The following is a 19,287-nucleotide window of genomic DNA, read 5'->3' on the forward strand; positions in this document are numbered from 1 at the left end:
GATCCACAGGCCTTGTAAAGCAATGGCTTTATAAAGATTTTTACATGCTAATTTCTGCTGCTGCCTTCAACTGAGTGAGGCAAAACCCCCAAGTGACTAGCTCTGCCTCCCCATCTCCACAAGGCCTGGGGTTCTCACAGACACACAGATGCATCTACAATATTTACTAGGTTTTCCTATTGTTGGTAATTTTATACTGTTATGGTTTCTGATAGTGGGTTTTTATTTGGTTGTTTGTTTTTTTTTTCCCGACAGCTACTGGCAAGTCTTTTAAAAGCTTGTTTGTATTCTACAACTGTACTAAGGGCGAAATAAATATTTTACCTCAAAAGAAAACCCACAATGATATTTGTTATTGTGCTTCCTTCAGTCTGAGCACTTAAATCTTGCTGAATGGGATGAGTAACAGTAAAATAGATACTAAAATGGACAAAGATATACACCAAAACACTGAGTGAGTGAGCCTGCGAGCACTTTTGAAATGCTCAGTTCCTTGCAAGTATCTGTAGCCATTAATCCGGGGGTAACAGGAGCCACGAGGCCGCCTGTTGGGAGGGGAGCTGGAGGAACCACACACCGCATAAAACACGGGGACAGAGACACCCATCCCTCCAGGCCATGAGGGATGTGACTGTCCATTATTTTTACCGCACGTGCATTTTGCAGGAGCACCGGCAGGAATACCGGGAAACCCCAAACATTTCTTTCGCACGTCGCAGCAGCGTCCCCGTCCCAGCTGGGCTGTGGCGGCCGCGGGGCCGAGTGCGGAGCGGCTCCAGACCGAGCGGGCCGCGGGGCGTCCAGGGCCGAGCCGGCCGGCGGGGCGGGACGGGGCCGGGCCGCCGGCGCTGCCGCCCGGAAGGACGCGGCGTTCGCCTGCCCCGTGACCGCGGCCCCGCCGGAGCCGCCTCAGCCGGGCCCACGGTGCAGCCGCCATGGCGGGGGACAGCCCCAGCGTCCTCCCGGTGCAGCTGGTGGAGCAGCCCAGGTGGGTGGGTCGCTCCCCGACCCCGCCGCCGCTTATCCCGGGCCGGGTGGGCGGTCTGCGGGCGGCCGCGGGGGCTGGGAGTATGGGTGGGAAAGCCCGTCCTCATGCTCCGGGCTGAGGTGCGAGGAGGTGTGGACTCGTAGCGTCCACACTCCGTAGGTTTTTCCCTGACACGACCAAAGACTCCTCGGGAAGCTCCCGCTGGCCGGGGCGCGCCAGGCTCCGGCCCTACAGCATCCCGGCCCGCCCTGACGCCCCTCGCAGGGCGGCGCTGGGGCAGCAGGAGGAATCGTTCGTTCATTCATTCATTCGTTCATTCATTCGTTTAGTCATTCATCATTTCGCCTACGTCATTTTCCCCCTAGAGTTTTTGGGGAATGCTGATTATTCTCTCGTCCTTTTTTCTGGAAAAGCCCTGGAGCAGCGCTAGCCTGGCCCGTCCTGGGAGTGGCTGCGGCACCTGCCAGCGCCCGCTCCTTGCCCGCGGAGTTGCGCTCGGTGTGTGCAATGAACACACACACACACGAACCTTTCAGCTTCCTCGGTGTGTGCAATGAACACACACACAGACGAACCTTTCAGCTTCCTCGGTGTGTGCAATGAACACACACACAGACGAACCTTTCCGCTTGCTCGGTGTGTGCAATGAACACACACACACACGAACCTCTCCGCTTGCTCGGTGTGTGCAATGAACACACACACACACACGAACCTCTCCGCTTGCTCGGTGTGTGCAATGAACACACACACACACACGAACCTCTCCACTTCCTCGGTGTGTGCAATGAACACACACACAGACGAACCTTTCCGCTTGCTCGGTGTGTGCAATGAACACACACACACACACACGAACCTTTCAGCTTCCTCGGTGTGTGCAATGAACACACACACAGACGAACCTTTCCGCTTGCTCGGTGTGTGCAATGAACACACACACACACACGAACCTCTCCGCTTGCCTTAGCGCTGCACAAGGGGCACTTCTTAAAACGCCGCTTACTTGCATACGATTGCACCGTAAATCTCACGGAAACGACGAGTCCAGCATTTCCAGACTTGGAAGTGTGAAGCTGTGAGGAGTGCCTTTGCTTTAAGGCTTCTGACAATTTTCTTCTTGATGGAGGTGCTTGAAATGCAGTGTGTGTCTTGCAACATCAAGGCCAAAGCCTGTAAATAGCCTTTCATCACGCCTGCTTGTAAAACCCACATTAAAAAAAGAGATCAGTCAGCACTTAGATAAACATGCTCTCATGACTGCTTTGTTTGTTGTCTCTTGGTACCAACACTACTATAAAAATATCTGTGAAACAAAGCAGCATTCTAAATACTGAAACAAAAAGGAATAAAGTTAACACCTAGAATTCTGCCAACAGATTCCCCTGTGGACTATAATATTATTAATGTGATCTAGAGAAGGGATTGAACAATGAAATGGCAGAAATTGCTTTTGCTAATTGGATGAGCGATATACCAGTCAATACTAGGGGAGATTATAAGAAGGGGAAATCACAGACCTAATACAGCTTCGTAACAGGGCACAAAGATAGGCACTGAAAGATCTGTTAAAAATATCACAACAAATATTTGTATATTTTGTAGCTTTCCATTTATAAAACCTTATGAAACATTTGCATAAATGTAGCTGAACAGTAACACAGCCTTTACAAAGATGTAGATACAAAGTAATTGTGGATTTTCTAACATCTGTTTCTCATTGCAGTCTTCTTACTTCTACTTTGCATTAACTAGGTTTCCAGTTCTAGATTTAGATTAAATGTAGAAACCTTATCAGGGTTCCTGTTACTAGATTTTTGTCAGTAGACTAAAATTTTGCTTTAAGGTAGTTTCAAAATGAATTACTATCAAGTTTCCTATGCTTCACTAAAATAAATTGCTTCATCTGTTCTCAGCCCTTGTTTTCCTACTGTTCTGCATGACACACTAAAGTGTTCCAACTTTGCAAACATCAGGCAGAAGGTTGGTACCTTTACAGTTGCAGGAAGTAAAGCAATATGACAAAGTTTATTTGCTTTGAACTTTCAGTAGCACATCAGGTACCTCTAAATGGAAAACCTGAAGTACTTTTGCTGGAATCCTGTGGAGTAAATACTGTCATAAGTCATGGGGATAATCTGACGTTTGGAATTTTAGTTCTCTGTGTGTGTATTTATACAAAGATGGGGTAGTGCCAAATATGAAAATTGATAAAAATCAAAATCTAAGTAGAGTCTTCAATGTTACGTGAAGAGCACAAATAACCAGCTTAATGTCACTCCTGATGTAGCAGAGAAAACTCCACATACTTCAGGAAGCTGAACTGAATTTGCTTCAAGAAGCATTGAAGCTTCCTGTGTTTTATTCAAATACAGTCCTTCTAAATGTTTCTAACCTGCCTTTCAGATTGCAGAAACTGAAGGAGATGTTTATATCAAAGTTTGGATCAGCTCCCAAGTTTTATGCTCGTGCACCAGGACGAGTCAACTTAATAGGTAAAAGAGAAAAATTAACCTTATGTTGTTTTACTTCATCTGTCATCATGGAAATTTAGTAGTTTAAAACACAGAATGGAAATGCTGGTCTTAATTTTTTTTTTCAGAGAAGTTTCTTGTGACAAATGGAAAATCATATATAATTTAGTAGTTTTTACTGTATCTTATTATAAACAACTCTACATGGATATCAATTTTGGAGAAAAACATTTATAGAGAGTAGTGATGGTTTTGAAAAGTGGAGTAATTTGACAGCTTTTTTGTTTTTAATTAATTAAAGTTACCAAATATAACCAGCTCCACAACAATATACATGATAAAGCATGAAATGATTCTACCATCATCTCTTGTTTACTTTTTACATAGCTATGTGTCCACAGAACTTAAAATAGTGGATGTGATTCACTGACAGGCTAGAGACTCACAATTATTTTGTGTTTAGGACTTACTTTTATTTCTGTAGCAGCCTTATTTTCTTAGATTTCTCTGTCGTGTTAGGATTGTGTTCTCTCTGGAGCTGAGTTTCTTGCATAAAATAATCCTACGCATTTGAAGATGTAGTAAAAGGATCCTGAGAAACAGAGCTGTAAAAGTCAATTAGTTTATTATGCAGTTAATGTTAATTTTTATCTCTGTGTTGTGTGAACATCTCATATAGACTAAATGGACAGCATATGGTAACTGGGAATTGTTCCCAAGGGAGAGATGTTTACTACATACATTTTCTAGTTGATTGTTACTTTATGTGTTGTATGCCACTGTATTAATAATTATTTAAATATAGTCGTTATCTTCTTGGAAAAAGCTCCAGAAATTGTATGTACATCACAGTTCTCATTCTTGGACAGTAATCAACGTGGTGGGGGTTTTTAGAATTTTTGTAAGCCAGTGTTAAAATATGAACATTTATAAACAGGTGCAATAGATAAAAATCACTAAAGAAATAAAAACTTTTTGTGAAGTAATAAGAAATGGAAGAAATGTACCCCAAACTTTAGGTAATAAGAGTTGAAACTACAGTAAGAAATTGTCTCATCCAGTAAACAACACTGAAGCCCTGTAGAAATTGTGTTACTGCTATTCTAGAAAGAATTATTACAAAGTATTTTCTTTGTTTCTTTGCTAGGAGAACACATAGACTACTGTGGTTATGCTGTGCTCCCCATGGCTATAGAACAAGATATCCTGATTGCAGTAGAACCTGCACAAACTCAAGTTGTGCAACTGGCAAATACCAATTCTTCGTACTTGTATGTAATTACTTTGTTTATTCATTATTTTTTATGAACTTCTTCATGCATTGCAATACAGTTTACCTTTTCAGAGATCTGACAGACTTCCATTGCAATACAGAGTCTGATTGTGTAAACAATGTCTATCAGCAGATGGAATCCCACAGACTGACTCCATGCCATGTCTATGAGTTCAGAGCAATAGCTTTGCAGCTGCTGTCTCCCACCTGTTTGCTCATATTACTCTGTAAGGCCTATGATTTTTCAATCCTTCTAAAATTCTGCAATTCTGTCCTCCCTTCTTTTATCTCATCTTTCTTGATCTAATCCCCATAACTGGCAGCAGCTCCATGTCCCCTGGAGAAGGGACTGAAATGTTTTGTAATCAATTACTGCAAAAGTAAGGTAACACTCCCCTGCTCTGGAGAACCTGGGCCTGTGTTTTCACAGCACAACAGCTTTAGCAACAATGCTGGCTCAAAAAACCTGTATTCCCTCACTTCCACTTCCTCCACAGCTGTTGTTCACAGAATTATAGGGCAATTTAGGTTGGAAAGAACCTTTGAAGATCCCTTGTAAATAATCTTGTTGGCCTTCTGCTGAACTCCCTGCCAATGTCTTTCATGTATTGGGAAACCCCAAAACTGGATGCAGTATTCCAGCTATGGTCTCACAAGTGCTGAACATAGGGAAATAATCCTGCCACTCTTTTCAACTTCAGGCACGTTTATTCTGCCTTTTTGTCACAGACTGATATTTGTGTAGTTGCATGGCAGTTCAGATCAGGTCACTCACCCACATGAGCTTTTGTGGGCATTTCCAAAAATGAGAATCAGCAAAAGCTTAGTTTAAGCCATTTTTATTGAGCCATTGGCTTAATTGGTAAATTAGTTCCTGAAAGCACAGTGTGTGGCAGCACAGGGACAGGAACACACTGTCAAAAGTGGGAAATACTTGAGCACTTATTCCTGCTTAAAGCCCAGTTTGTTATAAACACATTCTGAACTGGTACCTGTGACTTAGACAGTTCAAAGGAATTTGTACTTCCATGCTAAGTATAAATACTCAGAGATTTTTCACTTTGTGGAATATGTTTTCACATTATAGCTGGGCTGAATTAGGAGTTTGCCACTGCCAAAAAGCAATGGCTTGACTTCTTTTACCTCTAGTTTCCCTGTACCTGCTTATAAGATCAACTCAGCCTCTGCCTTTTGGCAGGTGTAGAGTACTTGTTTGATCTTAAGGTAAAGTTCACTCTTTCTCCATTTTTTGCTTGGATAATTTTCTGTCATTTTAGTGAATTGCCATGCACTCAGCACTAAAGCTGACCTGGGGTAAACAGTGGGAAAAAGCAGTGGTGAACAGGGAAGGGAAATGGAAGGTGTGCATGGGACTTTTCTCTTTCTTCAACAGCAACCTCCCGCCAGGGCTTAAGCTGTGTTGCAAAACCATTCTGCAAGAGACAATAGCTTCAGAATTACAATAGTTTTGACTAGGACAAGTTGTTATAGTGAACACAAAATAAAGCAGTAATAGAAAGGTAAACATTTTCACTCAGTCTTCAAGCTTTGCCACATTATATTGCAATTGAAATGGCCTTCTCAGGACAGTTCCACAAAATGTAGAATTACAACCTTTGAATTTAAATTGCACACACTGTCACTATATTTTTACATCTGCCCTGGTTTCAGTTTAAAATCATATGCTTTAAACTATAAACCAACAAAAGATCTCAGAACACAGCATTAAGCATCTTGGTTTTGTTGAGAAACTGCTGCTTAAAAACAAAGCTAAAACATGTCCATAATTTCATAACAAAGAAATATTTTTCAACACTTTGAATGTTACACCACATAACAAAACTGATGACAGTATGTCTTTTTTTCCCAGCCTGTTACACTGGTGGATTTATGCCTGTGGTGAATGTGTATCGATAGGCCTTTGGTGACCAAGGACTAACCAGAATCCTCTGTAGAATTACTATTTCCTATTTCATTCTTATTTTGTGAACTGGTAAACTGTGGAACAGTTCTGTTGCACTCTTCCACCCTGATGGTTCATGTTAACTTTTAGTAGAAATAGAACAGAGAATAGGTTCCTAGAAAAAGCACCTGCTTGTTTTTTATCATAAATTATCTCAACTGATCTGATGCCTTTTATGTTATTTGGACTAAAAAGGTATTCAAAACTTAGATTCTTTTGAAGTTCTTGATACCTTCCCTTCACAAAACATCTTTGAAATTGAGAAGTATGTGTAGAGAGAATATCTGACATTATACTTCTCAAAGTGCCTTCAGAAGTACCAGAGGATGGTAATTACCAATCAGTTTCCATCTCGCGACAAAACCTGAAAGTTTTGTTTGTTTTTAAATCAGGGTATTTGTACAGAAGACTCAAACAGATAAACTAACAGATTGGCAAGACAATAAGGTTCTGTGAGAAAGAGCCAAATTGATCTCCCAAAAATAAGGATTATTGTCTTTTCAAGCAGTAAAAACCACCTCAGACACACTACTTAAAAATCCTATCTCTTCTAATTATACAGAAAAATTGAAGTTTTTATGTCTGTTTATGAAGAACTGGCATTTTTCCCCCAAGCATTCTTTAAAACAGAAAGGCTGGAACAGACAATATCAGAGTATTTTTATTTCATGGGTATGTTTTTCCCAATATTTTATTTTATTTTGTTATAAAGTTCTTATATTAAATGGCCTCATTTTCAGTAGGAGGTTCAAAGGCAAGCCTGAAGATTTACTGATTTAAGATAAAGCTTGGCTATTTAGGAACTATTTTTTATAAAAAACTGAATATCATAACAAAAAATAGACTTAAGGATTCTGGGGATTTTGACAGTCCCACATTCTGTGTTTGTGTAAATTATGTCCATATAAAACCTGCCAAAATCAAAGCCATATTTTTCTTCCATTTTCTATGTGAGAAGATTACAAAAAATAGCAAAATGCATTTTAAGAAGTCATTATCTTAATTTATCTTGACAACCAGCAAATATATAATCATAATATGTGTCTTCTTGTTCATTGAAATTTTACTCTGTCTGAGAGGGTAAAATGAATTATGAAGATAAAATATTTTAGAATTATTTGAGGCAAAGAAGGCTTAAGATTCCTTTTCTCTTAATCACCTTCATCTATTGCTTTCTACCAGCCTTGTTTTTTACAACAATAATTTAGGATTATTGTAGGAAGCAAGCATAAACAAACACAGAATTTTAAAAACTTCATTACTTATGACAAGTATGTTCTATTTTACAAATACCTTGTGGGGGGTTTATTTTATTCAAAAACCATAAGCAAATTTTATTCTCTTGGAGATCATTCTAAATACACATGAATCTCAAATTGGGAGAATTTACAGCCATTCTCAAATGTCCCTAGTACTCTAATCTCAATACTCCCTTTCATATCTTTTGTGTTCCTCAGCAAAACCTAGTAATTTCTTACTCTGGCTTTGTGCAATCTTTGCTGCTGCATTGCTGATAAAATCCTGTTTGTGGCACTAAGAGAGCAGCTTGCACATTAAACTGTACACCAACCTGATGGGTTTGCACTGCAATTAAGGCTGAACTTGAATGTCTAAAGATGCTTTAGATTTGTATAACTTTTTCTCCATGGGTAACAAAATAATTAACTGATAAAAACATCTTTTCACTGGTATCCATTACAGGTGTTAATCAGTCATGTCCTTTTGGACAAAAATAAACCCAGGAAATCAATAATCTATGTAGTTTACTAGGACCAGTGTAAGAAGGAAAAATTCCATCCTTTTAGGAGTCGCAGACTGTCCCCTGAAGTATTATTTCTTGAAACTGGTTTTATTCCTGTTAAATATTTCCAGGAATTCAGCTGCCTCTATTCATATAGCAGACCTTGCCTTGTAGAGCACATGTTAGTCTGGAAATTTTGAATATTTTTAATTTGATTTCTTGCTGTTCTCAGTGCCTTTGCTGTTTCTGTGTTGGGCACCTGCTGTCACAACATCAAGAAGATGAAATTCCTGGGTGTTCAAGGCTACAGACTGCCAAAAAACTTGCACCTCCCTGAGGCCTCTGGGTGTCACCCATGCCTATTTTGACAGCACCTGCTATTCTTTAGGAACATTCAAGCTCAATATTTTTATTACTTTGAAAGAAAGGTGGAGTAGGAATTATCCAGGAGGAAACAGATAAAATATTTAAACTAAATATTTTTGTCTTGTAACATACATAATATAAATCTGGAGCATTAGGCTTGTTTTAGTGAAGTGCCATTCAGAGCAAAGGTAATGAAGATGAAATCCTGAGCAGGAATTACCAGAGAGCCTGAAGTTCATCTGTCTCTAGTCATGGTTTGACAGATATGATTATTTGAATTTCCACTTCTAAGAAATCATGATAGCATACACATACATGATAGAAGCCATCCTGCCTTAATTAAGGATGTCAAAGGCAGCTTAATTTTTGGATTTATTTAATATATTCTTTATACTTACTCAAGAATTCTTATGCTTTCATCTAAAATAACCACATAGAAATGATAATAATGAAGATATGTAAAAAGATCAAACAAGAAACCAAGCCAGAAAACATTGCACTGAAAACCATCAAGCCAGTTTTGTCCATCAGCAGGTGGCAGTAACAAGCCATGTTTTTTCAAACTAAATTTAATACAAATTAAAGCCTTAAGGTTTTTCTGTTTTTGCAGGGATTTCAGTACTAGTGTTAATAACATTCAGATTAACAAAACCAAACCTCAGTGGCATAACTACTTCCTGTGTGGACTGAAGGGTATTCAGGTAAGCCAAATCCATTTAAATTTGAAATTAATGTAGAAGTAAAATACAACAAGAATACCTATTTACCCTTGAAATGTTTTCCTGCATTCTACAGCTTTTTTTTAACATTAAGTATTTTAATGCTAAAACTTGAAGAGGAGATATGACTGGGTTTGCTTTAAAATATTGGCAGAGCACTATTTTCATCTCTATAAAACAAATTACAATAGCAAATAATTGCTTTGGAAAGTCGTGATCAAACATTATCAGGATGACTTTTCTGTATTTTGAAGTCAAAAGGAATGCTTTCCAATGGAATTCTTTAATTAAAATCTGCTTTGAAAAAGGTTTAGAGGTTTGTTTTTCAGGACATGAAGATCATATCTTAACCCTTTTCTTTCCATGGAAGCATTTAAAAACAATGAACTTCCATTAAAGCTGAAAACCTGTAATTTGTGCACAGCAGCTGAGTGAAGCTGACTCATGCAATAGGCAAAAGAAAATGCAAAAGCCAAGTAAACAGCATACAGAAGAAATAATCCATTAAGAACCATTACTCATCCTGGTTTTCAGGGTTTGGAACTTGAATGGGATTTTCAGAATGTCCTGAGTTAGAAGTGCAGCTGTGCAGGAGGGGGCACACTTACAGAAAAGGCAGGAGCACAACATCCCAGATGTTTTCCTGTCTGCCCACTCCAGGTTTATCTCCCTGGGGAGCTCCCTCTCCAGCCTGGCCTGAAGACCCAGCTCTTGTGAAAGCAGGTGCTGGTCCTGGGAGGCAGCCTTAATTCCCCATCGAGGCTCCTGCAAATCTTACCTGGTCTTTGCAGGTGAGGCACAGAATTCACAGAATTCATGGCCCTTTGAGGGGAAAAAAAAAAGGTGTCTTCTCTGCTTGATGTGAATCTAATGATATTTCTGGAAGGGCAGATGGAATAAACAGTGATGGCAGGTCAGGAGCAGGTTGCCACAGCCAGCCCAAATGATGGGTAAATGTGCTTTCTAAAGCACATGAAGTTTTCCTCAGGATAGGCCATCTAGGTCACCCCACAGGATGTCCCAATAGATAAGGACTGCAGACTGCTGAAAAGCCTACCTCAGACCTGCCACTGGTGTCTTCAAAATACAATATTCAGAACAATCAGTGCCACAAATCACTTTATTACAATTCACAGGTCCTAAACCGCCCCCTGCTCCTATGCATAGACCCAAATAAATTACTTATGTGTGCAGTAACATGAGTATTTTCAATTTTGTATTGCTCAGTAATACAGGCATTTAAACTGCACTGAATGTAGAGATATAGATTAGGTTTCTTTACAATATATCCTTTCTTATATTAAGACTTGCATGACCAATTGACTTTATTTATTTTGCAGTCTGCTACTGAGATCTGTTTCCTAAGGACAAGCTTTCATACTTGAAGGTTAATTTGCAAAGCAGGTTTGCAGACTCTGGTACTGGCAGAAAATAAGCATAAATGTTACAGACTTAAGAAAGTCTGAAATACAAGTACTCAGAGGGTCCAGCGGGATAATCTGTTTATATTAAGTTGAGCATGCTATCCTTTTGGGACAGGACTGTTGCAGAACTTGGCAAAGTCCATTTTCATTTTTGAAACTGAAGTACGTTTTCTATTTAAACATCGCGTGATAAGTCTGCGAGCCTGATTCACATTCAAGACGATCCAGAAACTGTGGATCAGTTTTTGGTTACTCAAGCATTTTCTGTTTATGAACAAGCCTGTCTAGTGTTCTTCATGAAGGGGCATGGGCAGCAATAGTATGCTAGATATGAATTTCCTTTATTTGTAAAACAGGAAATTCAAAATATAATTTGAAGTGATGGTAGAAGACTTTAAAGGACGCTCTTTGTGTTTGCTGATCTCTACCATTGTGAAGTTGTTTCAGGAGAAGTAGTAGAAATCTTTTCAAGATGGACATTTCTCCATGGAAATACTGTTATTTTTTTCTGATTATTGGCACTGTAACAGTTTATTGACGTATCAATTGCATCAGAAGTTAGCTATTCATATACCCCCCATGTACAATGATTTTTTAATAAGTGCTGCATGTTTGTTTCAAACTAATAGCAGAGAGAAATTTATATAAAAGTGATTATAAATAAAAAGAAAAAGGAACTAAAGAATATTTAAAAGAATATGTGCATGAGGATTTATGACTTCTGGATTAAATATATTATCTGTGGTATCTCTCATGTATGTTAGAATATTTTAAACTTCATTCAAAAAACAGCATGCCAGAGAAAATCCCCACTGGTAGGTGTGTCTTTGTGACCCTAAAGCACAGAGTTCCTTAAGTACCATTGTGGTTTTCCCAGTTTCAGTCCTGTGGGTGCTTCAGGACACAAGTATCTGCTTGGAAAACACTGCATGGCTACTGGTTCCCCCTCAGTGTCATGTGGCTCCCTAATACCACGTGCCAGCCTTGGAAGTGAAGCATAAATTGGACCTTGAGCTCTTTGTGGTGCCTAAATGAAGAGCTGTTGAGAAAAGGACAACAGTAGGGTACAAAAGGATTGGTAACTTTGCATTGTCACCACAGCAGCTCAAAGCAGAGCCAGTTGCTGCAAAACCCACCCACGAAGCTGGTAAATTCTTGGGCGTGCAGCCCATCCTGAGTTCTGCTTGGGGTAGTTATATGTTTGTGTACAGCCATTGCAGACATACCTTTGGCTGAAGCCCCACCATTGGCTTTGTTCCTAAGGAATAGAATGAAAATTTTGCTTTTGCTTTATTTTGGAGATACCAGAAGCAGGTCCTTGCTTCCAGCAACTCAACAGAAGGATTCTCTTTCTAAGTATCAGATAATTGCAAGCCTGAGCCAGTCTGTACTTGAAACTGAGATTGTTTATTTTTTCATTGTTAGGAACATTTTGGTCTCAATAACCCAACTGGAATGAATTGTCTGCTAGATGGAACCATCCCTCCAAGTTCTGGTCTCTCTAGCTCCAGTGCTTTGGTGTGCTGTGCAGGACTCGTGACACTCAGAGCTAATGGAAAAACCCTCTCTAAGGTAATTTACTGTAAAACATGAGAGTGTCAGCAGTAAAATTCTACTTAAAATTAAATATTGTTAATGCCTGTAAACATTAAAAACACGATACAATTGTTTTTGCAAAGAGTTGTTGGATATAAACTTAAGATATTGCACAATCGAGCAAACATCTTTGGCCAAATTTTGGCAGGATTTGAATTTGGCAAGAAAACAGGCTTACATTAAAGCTGAAAAAAGGAGCATTATTGTAAGCCTGTATCTTGGCCAACCATCAGGTCCATGCCTGGACCAGATGTGGTATCTGCAGGCCAGGGCTGAGGATATATGTGCTGAAGCATGTGGACCACACCCCCGAGGCCTTTACTCTCTCCCTGAATGACTTTTCATGGCTTTAACAACAGAGCATCTGTTGGAGGCCTGTGGAACAATTTCTTGATAAATTATGTAATCAGCACAAAGTAGAGGTAAAATTCTTCCATCTGACTCTCCTTATTCTCTTCACAGTTTTTTTGTAACACATATTTACAATCCAAAATGTATTCCTCACTTTTAAACAAACATTAGTCTAAAAACAAACCCCAAGTATGTGACCTGTTAGCAGTACAACTGTTAGCACTGTTTGGCTTGCGTAATACAGATTTCTGGAGGAGTCATGGTCCTTAAGGTGCCATATTGGAATGAAGTTCTCTCCATTAAAAATGTCTGGTTAAGTGAAACTAGGATCTTAAATTAGAACATTGTCAGGAAGAGAAAAGAACAGATCTAAATGTGACTGTTACACATATTTGTGCCTATTGTCTAAGACAGACATTCCCAAATTGTGGTACAAAGCCAACTGAAAGTGGCACATGATGAGGGCAGCTGTTAACTCTGCTTGTAACAAGCACTTCTCTGAGCCATGAGGTGAACAGATCCACACAGGAGGTTTTTGCTGATCTGTTGAGATTTACTTGTCTATGAGGCTGCAGTTGCAGGAATGCTCTCAGCAGTGAGTGCACAATCCCACATTGTCCAGCTCCCAGGGCTGCCGTCAGGAGCGTCAGGCAGGGCTCAGGCAGAAAGGAGCAGGTTTGGAGAGGCAGGGAAGCTTTTTAGGTAGGAGGATGTGGCTACAGTTACTGTCACCCTGACTGGTGTTGGTGTTTGATCAAAGGTCAGTAAGGGATTGGACACTGTAAGAGAGGCTCTGGTTTGGGAGGTGAGAGCAGTGGTAGATGAAAACACAGAATTAGGGATCCTTCTTGGATGAGTGAGACTGTAATTAAAGGGTTGGAGGTGACTGAATGTGTACCTGGCCTGACAAGAAGCTTCTGGTTTTGCATAGATGGTCCTACCACAAGTCAGCACTGTCTCTGATGGTGGTCACCTAAAGAGTGAAGCTTGGGAACAACTGAGCAAAATCACTGGAGTGCACGTGTTCAGAAATTGGGTATCTGCGCAAGCATAAAACTGGCAGAGGTCAGAAAGCCCACATTTTACTAGGTAGTAAAAATCTGTATCTGGAAAACCAGAAGCCAGGTTTTCATTATTCCAATTCTGCACAGTGTTCTTCAGAGAACAAATGATACAGTGTGTATCTTGGGCTGAACCTACACTTGGCTTGGGAGTACCAGCCAGCATTATGCCAGATTTGTTGTAAAGAAAGGTGCAAAACTCCTTCTGTCATTTTCATAGAAAATTATGGAAGAACAGAAGGAAGACAGAGACTCCACTGAGTGTCTTTTCTTCTCCTCATGTGTCCTGTTCAATCCTCTTCTTGCTAGTTGAAAAATGTGCTGAAAGTTAAGCTTGTGTCTGAAATACAGTTGGACAAACGCAAGAGACACAATTGCACATTTTTGTCAGGGAACCCTGCTGCCTGCAGCCAGATATTTTGCACTTACAATGAAAAATGAGCAATTAATGTACAGATGAGGCTTCTCAATATCCTCCATAGGAGCAGTTAAGAACATATCCAAGGTTTTGTATGCTTGCATAAACCAAGGCACCTGGTTGTCATGCTTAGGAGAGAGGGTGACAGCTCTGAAGACTGATTGCTTTTGTCCAGGCGTTAAGTTGCCCCAGATCTTATAGGACAGTAAAAACTCATTCAGTGTTTTTTGATAATTTATGATTTACCATTAGAGACTTCTTATATGTAGCTAAATCCAGAGTTGCACTGGATTTATGCTTAGCCTAGCAGAACTGCCTTGTAAAAGGCAGGGCTAGTCAGAGTATAAATTAGAGCAATTTAGGCATGTGAGTCCTCAGAAGAATAAAACGTGCTCTGGCCACTTCTTGCCAGCTCCTAATGCATCCTGTGCTGGTGTCAAATGGGATCTGTGCAGGATCCAGTCCTGCTGGCTCTGTGTCAGCAGGGAGCTCCCCCATGGCAGGGAAATTCTTAGCTGAGCACAAGTAGGGGCCTTCCAGATCCTTTCTATTAGAAAGCTAACTAGGACCGTGTATTTTTAAGGCTCTGGATATTGATGTGTTTATTTTAAATAAGAAATATCACTTTACCCCTCCCATCCATCTTTTTTTTTCCAAATGTTTTATAGTTGTGAAACTTGTAAATTGTGGTATTTATAAGTAACAATATTTGGTTATGATGGTAATTTTATGAGAAAATATTGACTTTTTGCCCCTCACTAGTCTGATGGACTTCACAAAATCTTAATGTGATGGTTTGTAGCAGGAAGACAGGAAACTTTTGGCTTTGGAATCAAATTTGGCTGAACTGTAGGGCTTCTGTAGCCAAAGTTATGAAAAAATGACCTTTTACTGAATGGAACATTTATCTGTTTTGTTTCTGTGAAACTATTTTTATGAGAATATTTTAGTTACATGCTCTTTTTCCTGATAAATGTAAGTTTAAAATAGTTGCTGTAGAGTAAAAGCCGTTGAAATTTAGAGCTTTTATGAGATAACACTTCCAGTGTGAGGTTCAGACCTATGAGATTAAGAGCCAAAACCCCACAAAATTAAAAAACATTGTAAAAGCATGGCTAGAATTTCATGGTGGCTTACTTTAAAAGTAGCACTTTTTTGACATTGAAAACAAAATCAGAAAAAAACATGCTCTCACTAATTGTGTGTAGCAGTCTGAAACAGGGCATTGTTTCAGTGTGCATACAATATTTTTTTTAAAAAAACCATCATACACATACACAATAGTTAGGGAAAATACCAGTTCAAGACAATTCAGCCAGATGTGCAGTGCTAACCAGTTGCAGCAGTGCAATAGCATTCAAATAACAAGATGGAAAATGTAGAATGCAATCTTTAAAAAGAATCCATTTTTCTCCTCCAAACAGGATACCACTCTAAGGCTGTGTTGGCATCACTCAAACAGCAGCAATGCTCAGAAGTAGTAGTTCTTGATTTTAAAGTGATTTTTATTTCACTCATACAAAATCAATCTTTTGTATAACTTTTCATCAGGACATGATACTTTTTGTAAAGGAAACGTAATAATGCTCTAAACTGTCCCAGCTTTGTGTTTTGTGGTAGGAATTAATGAGTACAGAAAATCACTCAGGACTGGTAACTAGATTTACTTCAAAGATGTGATAATAATGTTGTTGTCAAATGTTAGGTCTTGTGAAAGTAAGGTCTGTTCAGCCACCTTAACATTTTTCTCTTACATCAAGGCTGGGTATCTGTACACATACTTATTGGGAAGAAGAGATCAAAACTGAATAGAGTTTATCTAATTTAATGTGAAATAGGAAGCATAGGAAGCATAGGAAGGGGAATCATATTTGGCTTTATCTGGACTGAGAAAAAGCTAAATCAGACAGAGTAAAAAAAGGACTTAAACCTAACCTGTAATGGCACAGTGTCCATTGGTTTCACTTTTCCCAAACTATGGCTCAGATGAATTAGAGTGTGGGTGTTTTTAAACAGTTTTAAACAGTATTTCAACAGTTGCTATACCTGCTACTGTCACTGGTTTCAGTGGGAGAATAGAAAGGCCATCTGGAATCCTTTCTACTTGGTTTCTGAAGCCTCTGTATAATAATGAAATGGCTTGAGTTGAGCCCTTTACCACTGCTAATCCATAGCTGTCTGTGAGTAGCCACACTGGTAGTGTGACTTTAAAATGAGGAACTTGTGCTGATAATACTCCTTAGGATTGGATTATAATTTATTTTATTTTTAAAATATTTCTTTTTATAATTTATTTTCTTGATCTATCAAAATCTTTGATAGGTACATGCTCAGGACAATTATGTAAGAAACCAAATTGTTTACACAAGAAATGGCATGTAGATACTGTATTTTAAAGTACTCTTAATACAGAGAAATGCTAAAGTTCCTTTCTGAAAAACAGGGTTCTTGTTAAGCTTGACTGTATGTTTGTAATCAAGGGGAAACAGAGTACTTTGGAGCAGTGGTAATCAAAGGCCATAATCTCTCATCAACCTAATTGATAATCTTCTATTTGAGCATGTTAGGGGGCAGACAAAGTCAAGCTAAGATTGCTGTGCTTATGAGGACATCCAGATACTATCTGACAAATATATTCCCATTCTGGAAAAAAGTAAGCATAATTACCTTGCAAAACATATATGAAGTTCAGCTAATTGGAATTTTATGTGCAAACTGGAAGCAGATGGTAACTTTCAGCAACCTATTCCTAGTCAAGATGAGATATTAAAAAAAAAGGCATTCCTGGTGGTAAAAATAACATTAAAAATCTGATCATCATTTTATGCCTTACTAAATGAAACACAGTACCTTATATTTCAGAAATTATTTTTATACCTGTATTCATATATATAAAATGTGCACAGATTGGAAAAAATGACAGTCTAACTAGAGTTGAAATGTGTTATATGATGGAGAATGTTTCCTTCTTACTGTAAACCACTCATCTTTATCTATAAATGTTTCTTCTGCATTTTCAGTCATGTGTATTGTGAACCAAACTCTGTAGAATTTAACAGAAAATCTACACTACATTTGCCATTAAATTACCAACATTAATTGTTGTAAAGGAAAGCAGCAGATTGTGTCTGACTTTTCTTAACTTGCTGAAATGTTAAGGAATGTTCATTGGGGGACCATTAATCTATTTCCATAGAGGGAGTAAATATATGCACAGCACTTTTGGCTGAATTGATATTTAAATACTCCAGTTACTTAAATTTGCATGATGAAGAGAATTCTGGAGCACTGAAAATGACAGTGCTAAAAATAACTTATATTAACAAATGCATTTTCTTCATGGACCTTCCAGTCACAAGCAATAAAATTTAAAACAAGAAGAAAAAATGCCTTTTTTTTAAATTTTAAAGATTAGTTACCATTACTACTGTACTGTAGTGCATAGAAAATCTAGCACACTTAACTTGGGCCAAAATGAACTACATTAAACCACTGAGGCAGATGTAATTTAATACTATCATTTTATGGAGAAGATTGCTTTATTTTGGCTGCTGTCGTTCTGGATTTGTGTATATCAAGTTTCTGTGTAATGTAGGGTGAGCTGTTCCAAAAAAATACTAAGCAACACTAATTCTGTTTTACTAACAAATATTTGCCTGTCTCTTACTCACTAATTGTCTTACTCTTTTAAGGGGTTTACTTTTACACAAGTTTACTTCTTTGAAGGGCTGTGGGAGATTGAAAGGGATTGATCACTGATTTGGAACATATTAACAGTGACAGTTATATAAGGGACAAATTCTGTCACAGTTTACACACTGTCCAGACCCATTATTGCATGAGTCAAAATCAGAGCAGTTGGCCCTTGGCCTCTTTGTTAGCAATAGGACTACTAAAGGTGAAGCTCCCTTATCTGTCCTCATTCAGATAATTCTTTAGGTTTCTATTTTTTAGGAATTTTTTTTTATAATTAAATGATCATCTGTTCACTTTCATTATTCCTAGGATATCTAAATACCTTTCTACATTTAGGTCTTCATGCTCATTATCACTAACATCAAACAGATAGAAAGTAAAATAAATGATGGGGCAACAGAGAATCAAGTGAGCTGTATGGGGTGGGTTATAATTTATCAGTTCTTTGACTTGAAAGACCAAAAAGACTCAGTTGTAAATCTAAACCTGAATTTGAGGTGTTTCATATTGAAATATAAGTAGAAAAAAGCACATATTAGTGAAAAGTATCATTTTTCTGAAAAGTCACTTTTTCCATTAAAAATCCCAAACAAGGTAACATGATGCAGAGCTACTGATGAGTTCTTATTAGAAGAAATCTCTCCATCTAGAGTAACTACACATAAGGCAACTAATAATAAAAAATCACAACCTTTCTTTGTCAGACTAAATTATATATCCACTGATATGATTTCCCAGATTAGACTCTCTGCATGCTGAATAGGAAATCTTGTGACTCAAAGATAAAACAGATTTAAGTGGTAGTAATTTCTTTCTTCGTAACCCAAGACTGACTTGCTTCTTATCAGGGAGAACTTTAAATTGTTCAAACAAAAAGCAGGGGTAGTTAGTAGAGTCTTAGATCAAAAGCTAGCCTAGGTCTGCACAGGGGGGGCAGCTGCCTGCTAGGGTGTTACCTTCTGCAGTAGGATACATTCTGGACAGACTTTAGAATTAAGCTTCTCAAACAAACAGCCTAAAAAATACCTTTTGAAAACTGTTAATTTTAGATATTTCCTAGTGCTCCAACTAACATTGTCTAAAACATGAGAGCAGCTTCGTTAAGTAATTAGTTTACATAAATTTCTTAAAGCTTAATTGTTTGATAGTGAATTGTATGTGCTGAGATTCTTTTCCTAGTGATGTGGCTTTATATTGTTTTAATTATGGATTTTCTA

At 38.5% G+C, this 19,287-nt stretch overlaps 1 protein-coding gene across 1 annotated transcript in view; it reads left to right on the plus strand.

Moving 5' to 3' along the window:
* Positions 1-899: 899 nt before the first annotated feature.
* The window catches only part of GALK2 (galactokinase 2), a 47,119-nt gene continuing 28,731 nt past the window's right edge, over positions 900-19,287 (plus strand). The window contains exons 1-5 of the mRNA XM_036389340.2: positions 900-988; positions 3,395-3,483; positions 4,610-4,733; positions 9,416-9,506; positions 12,374-12,520. Coding sequence (XP_036245233.1) covers positions 936-988; positions 3,395-3,483; positions 4,610-4,733; positions 9,416-9,506; positions 12,374-12,520 — 504 coding nt within the window. The 5' untranslated portion in view covers positions 900-935. The remainder of the gene's footprint in view (positions 989-3,394; positions 3,484-4,609; positions 4,734-9,415; positions 9,507-12,373; positions 12,521-19,287) is intronic.

The sequence above is a fragment of the Molothrus ater genome, chromosome 13 (genome assembly GCF_012460135.2).
Source record: "Molothrus ater isolate BHLD 08-10-18 breed brown headed cowbird chromosome 13, BPBGC_Mater_1.1, whole genome shotgun sequence".
NCBI classification, from domain to species: domain Eukaryota; kingdom Metazoa; phylum Chordata; class Aves; order Passeriformes; family Icteridae; genus Molothrus; species Molothrus ater.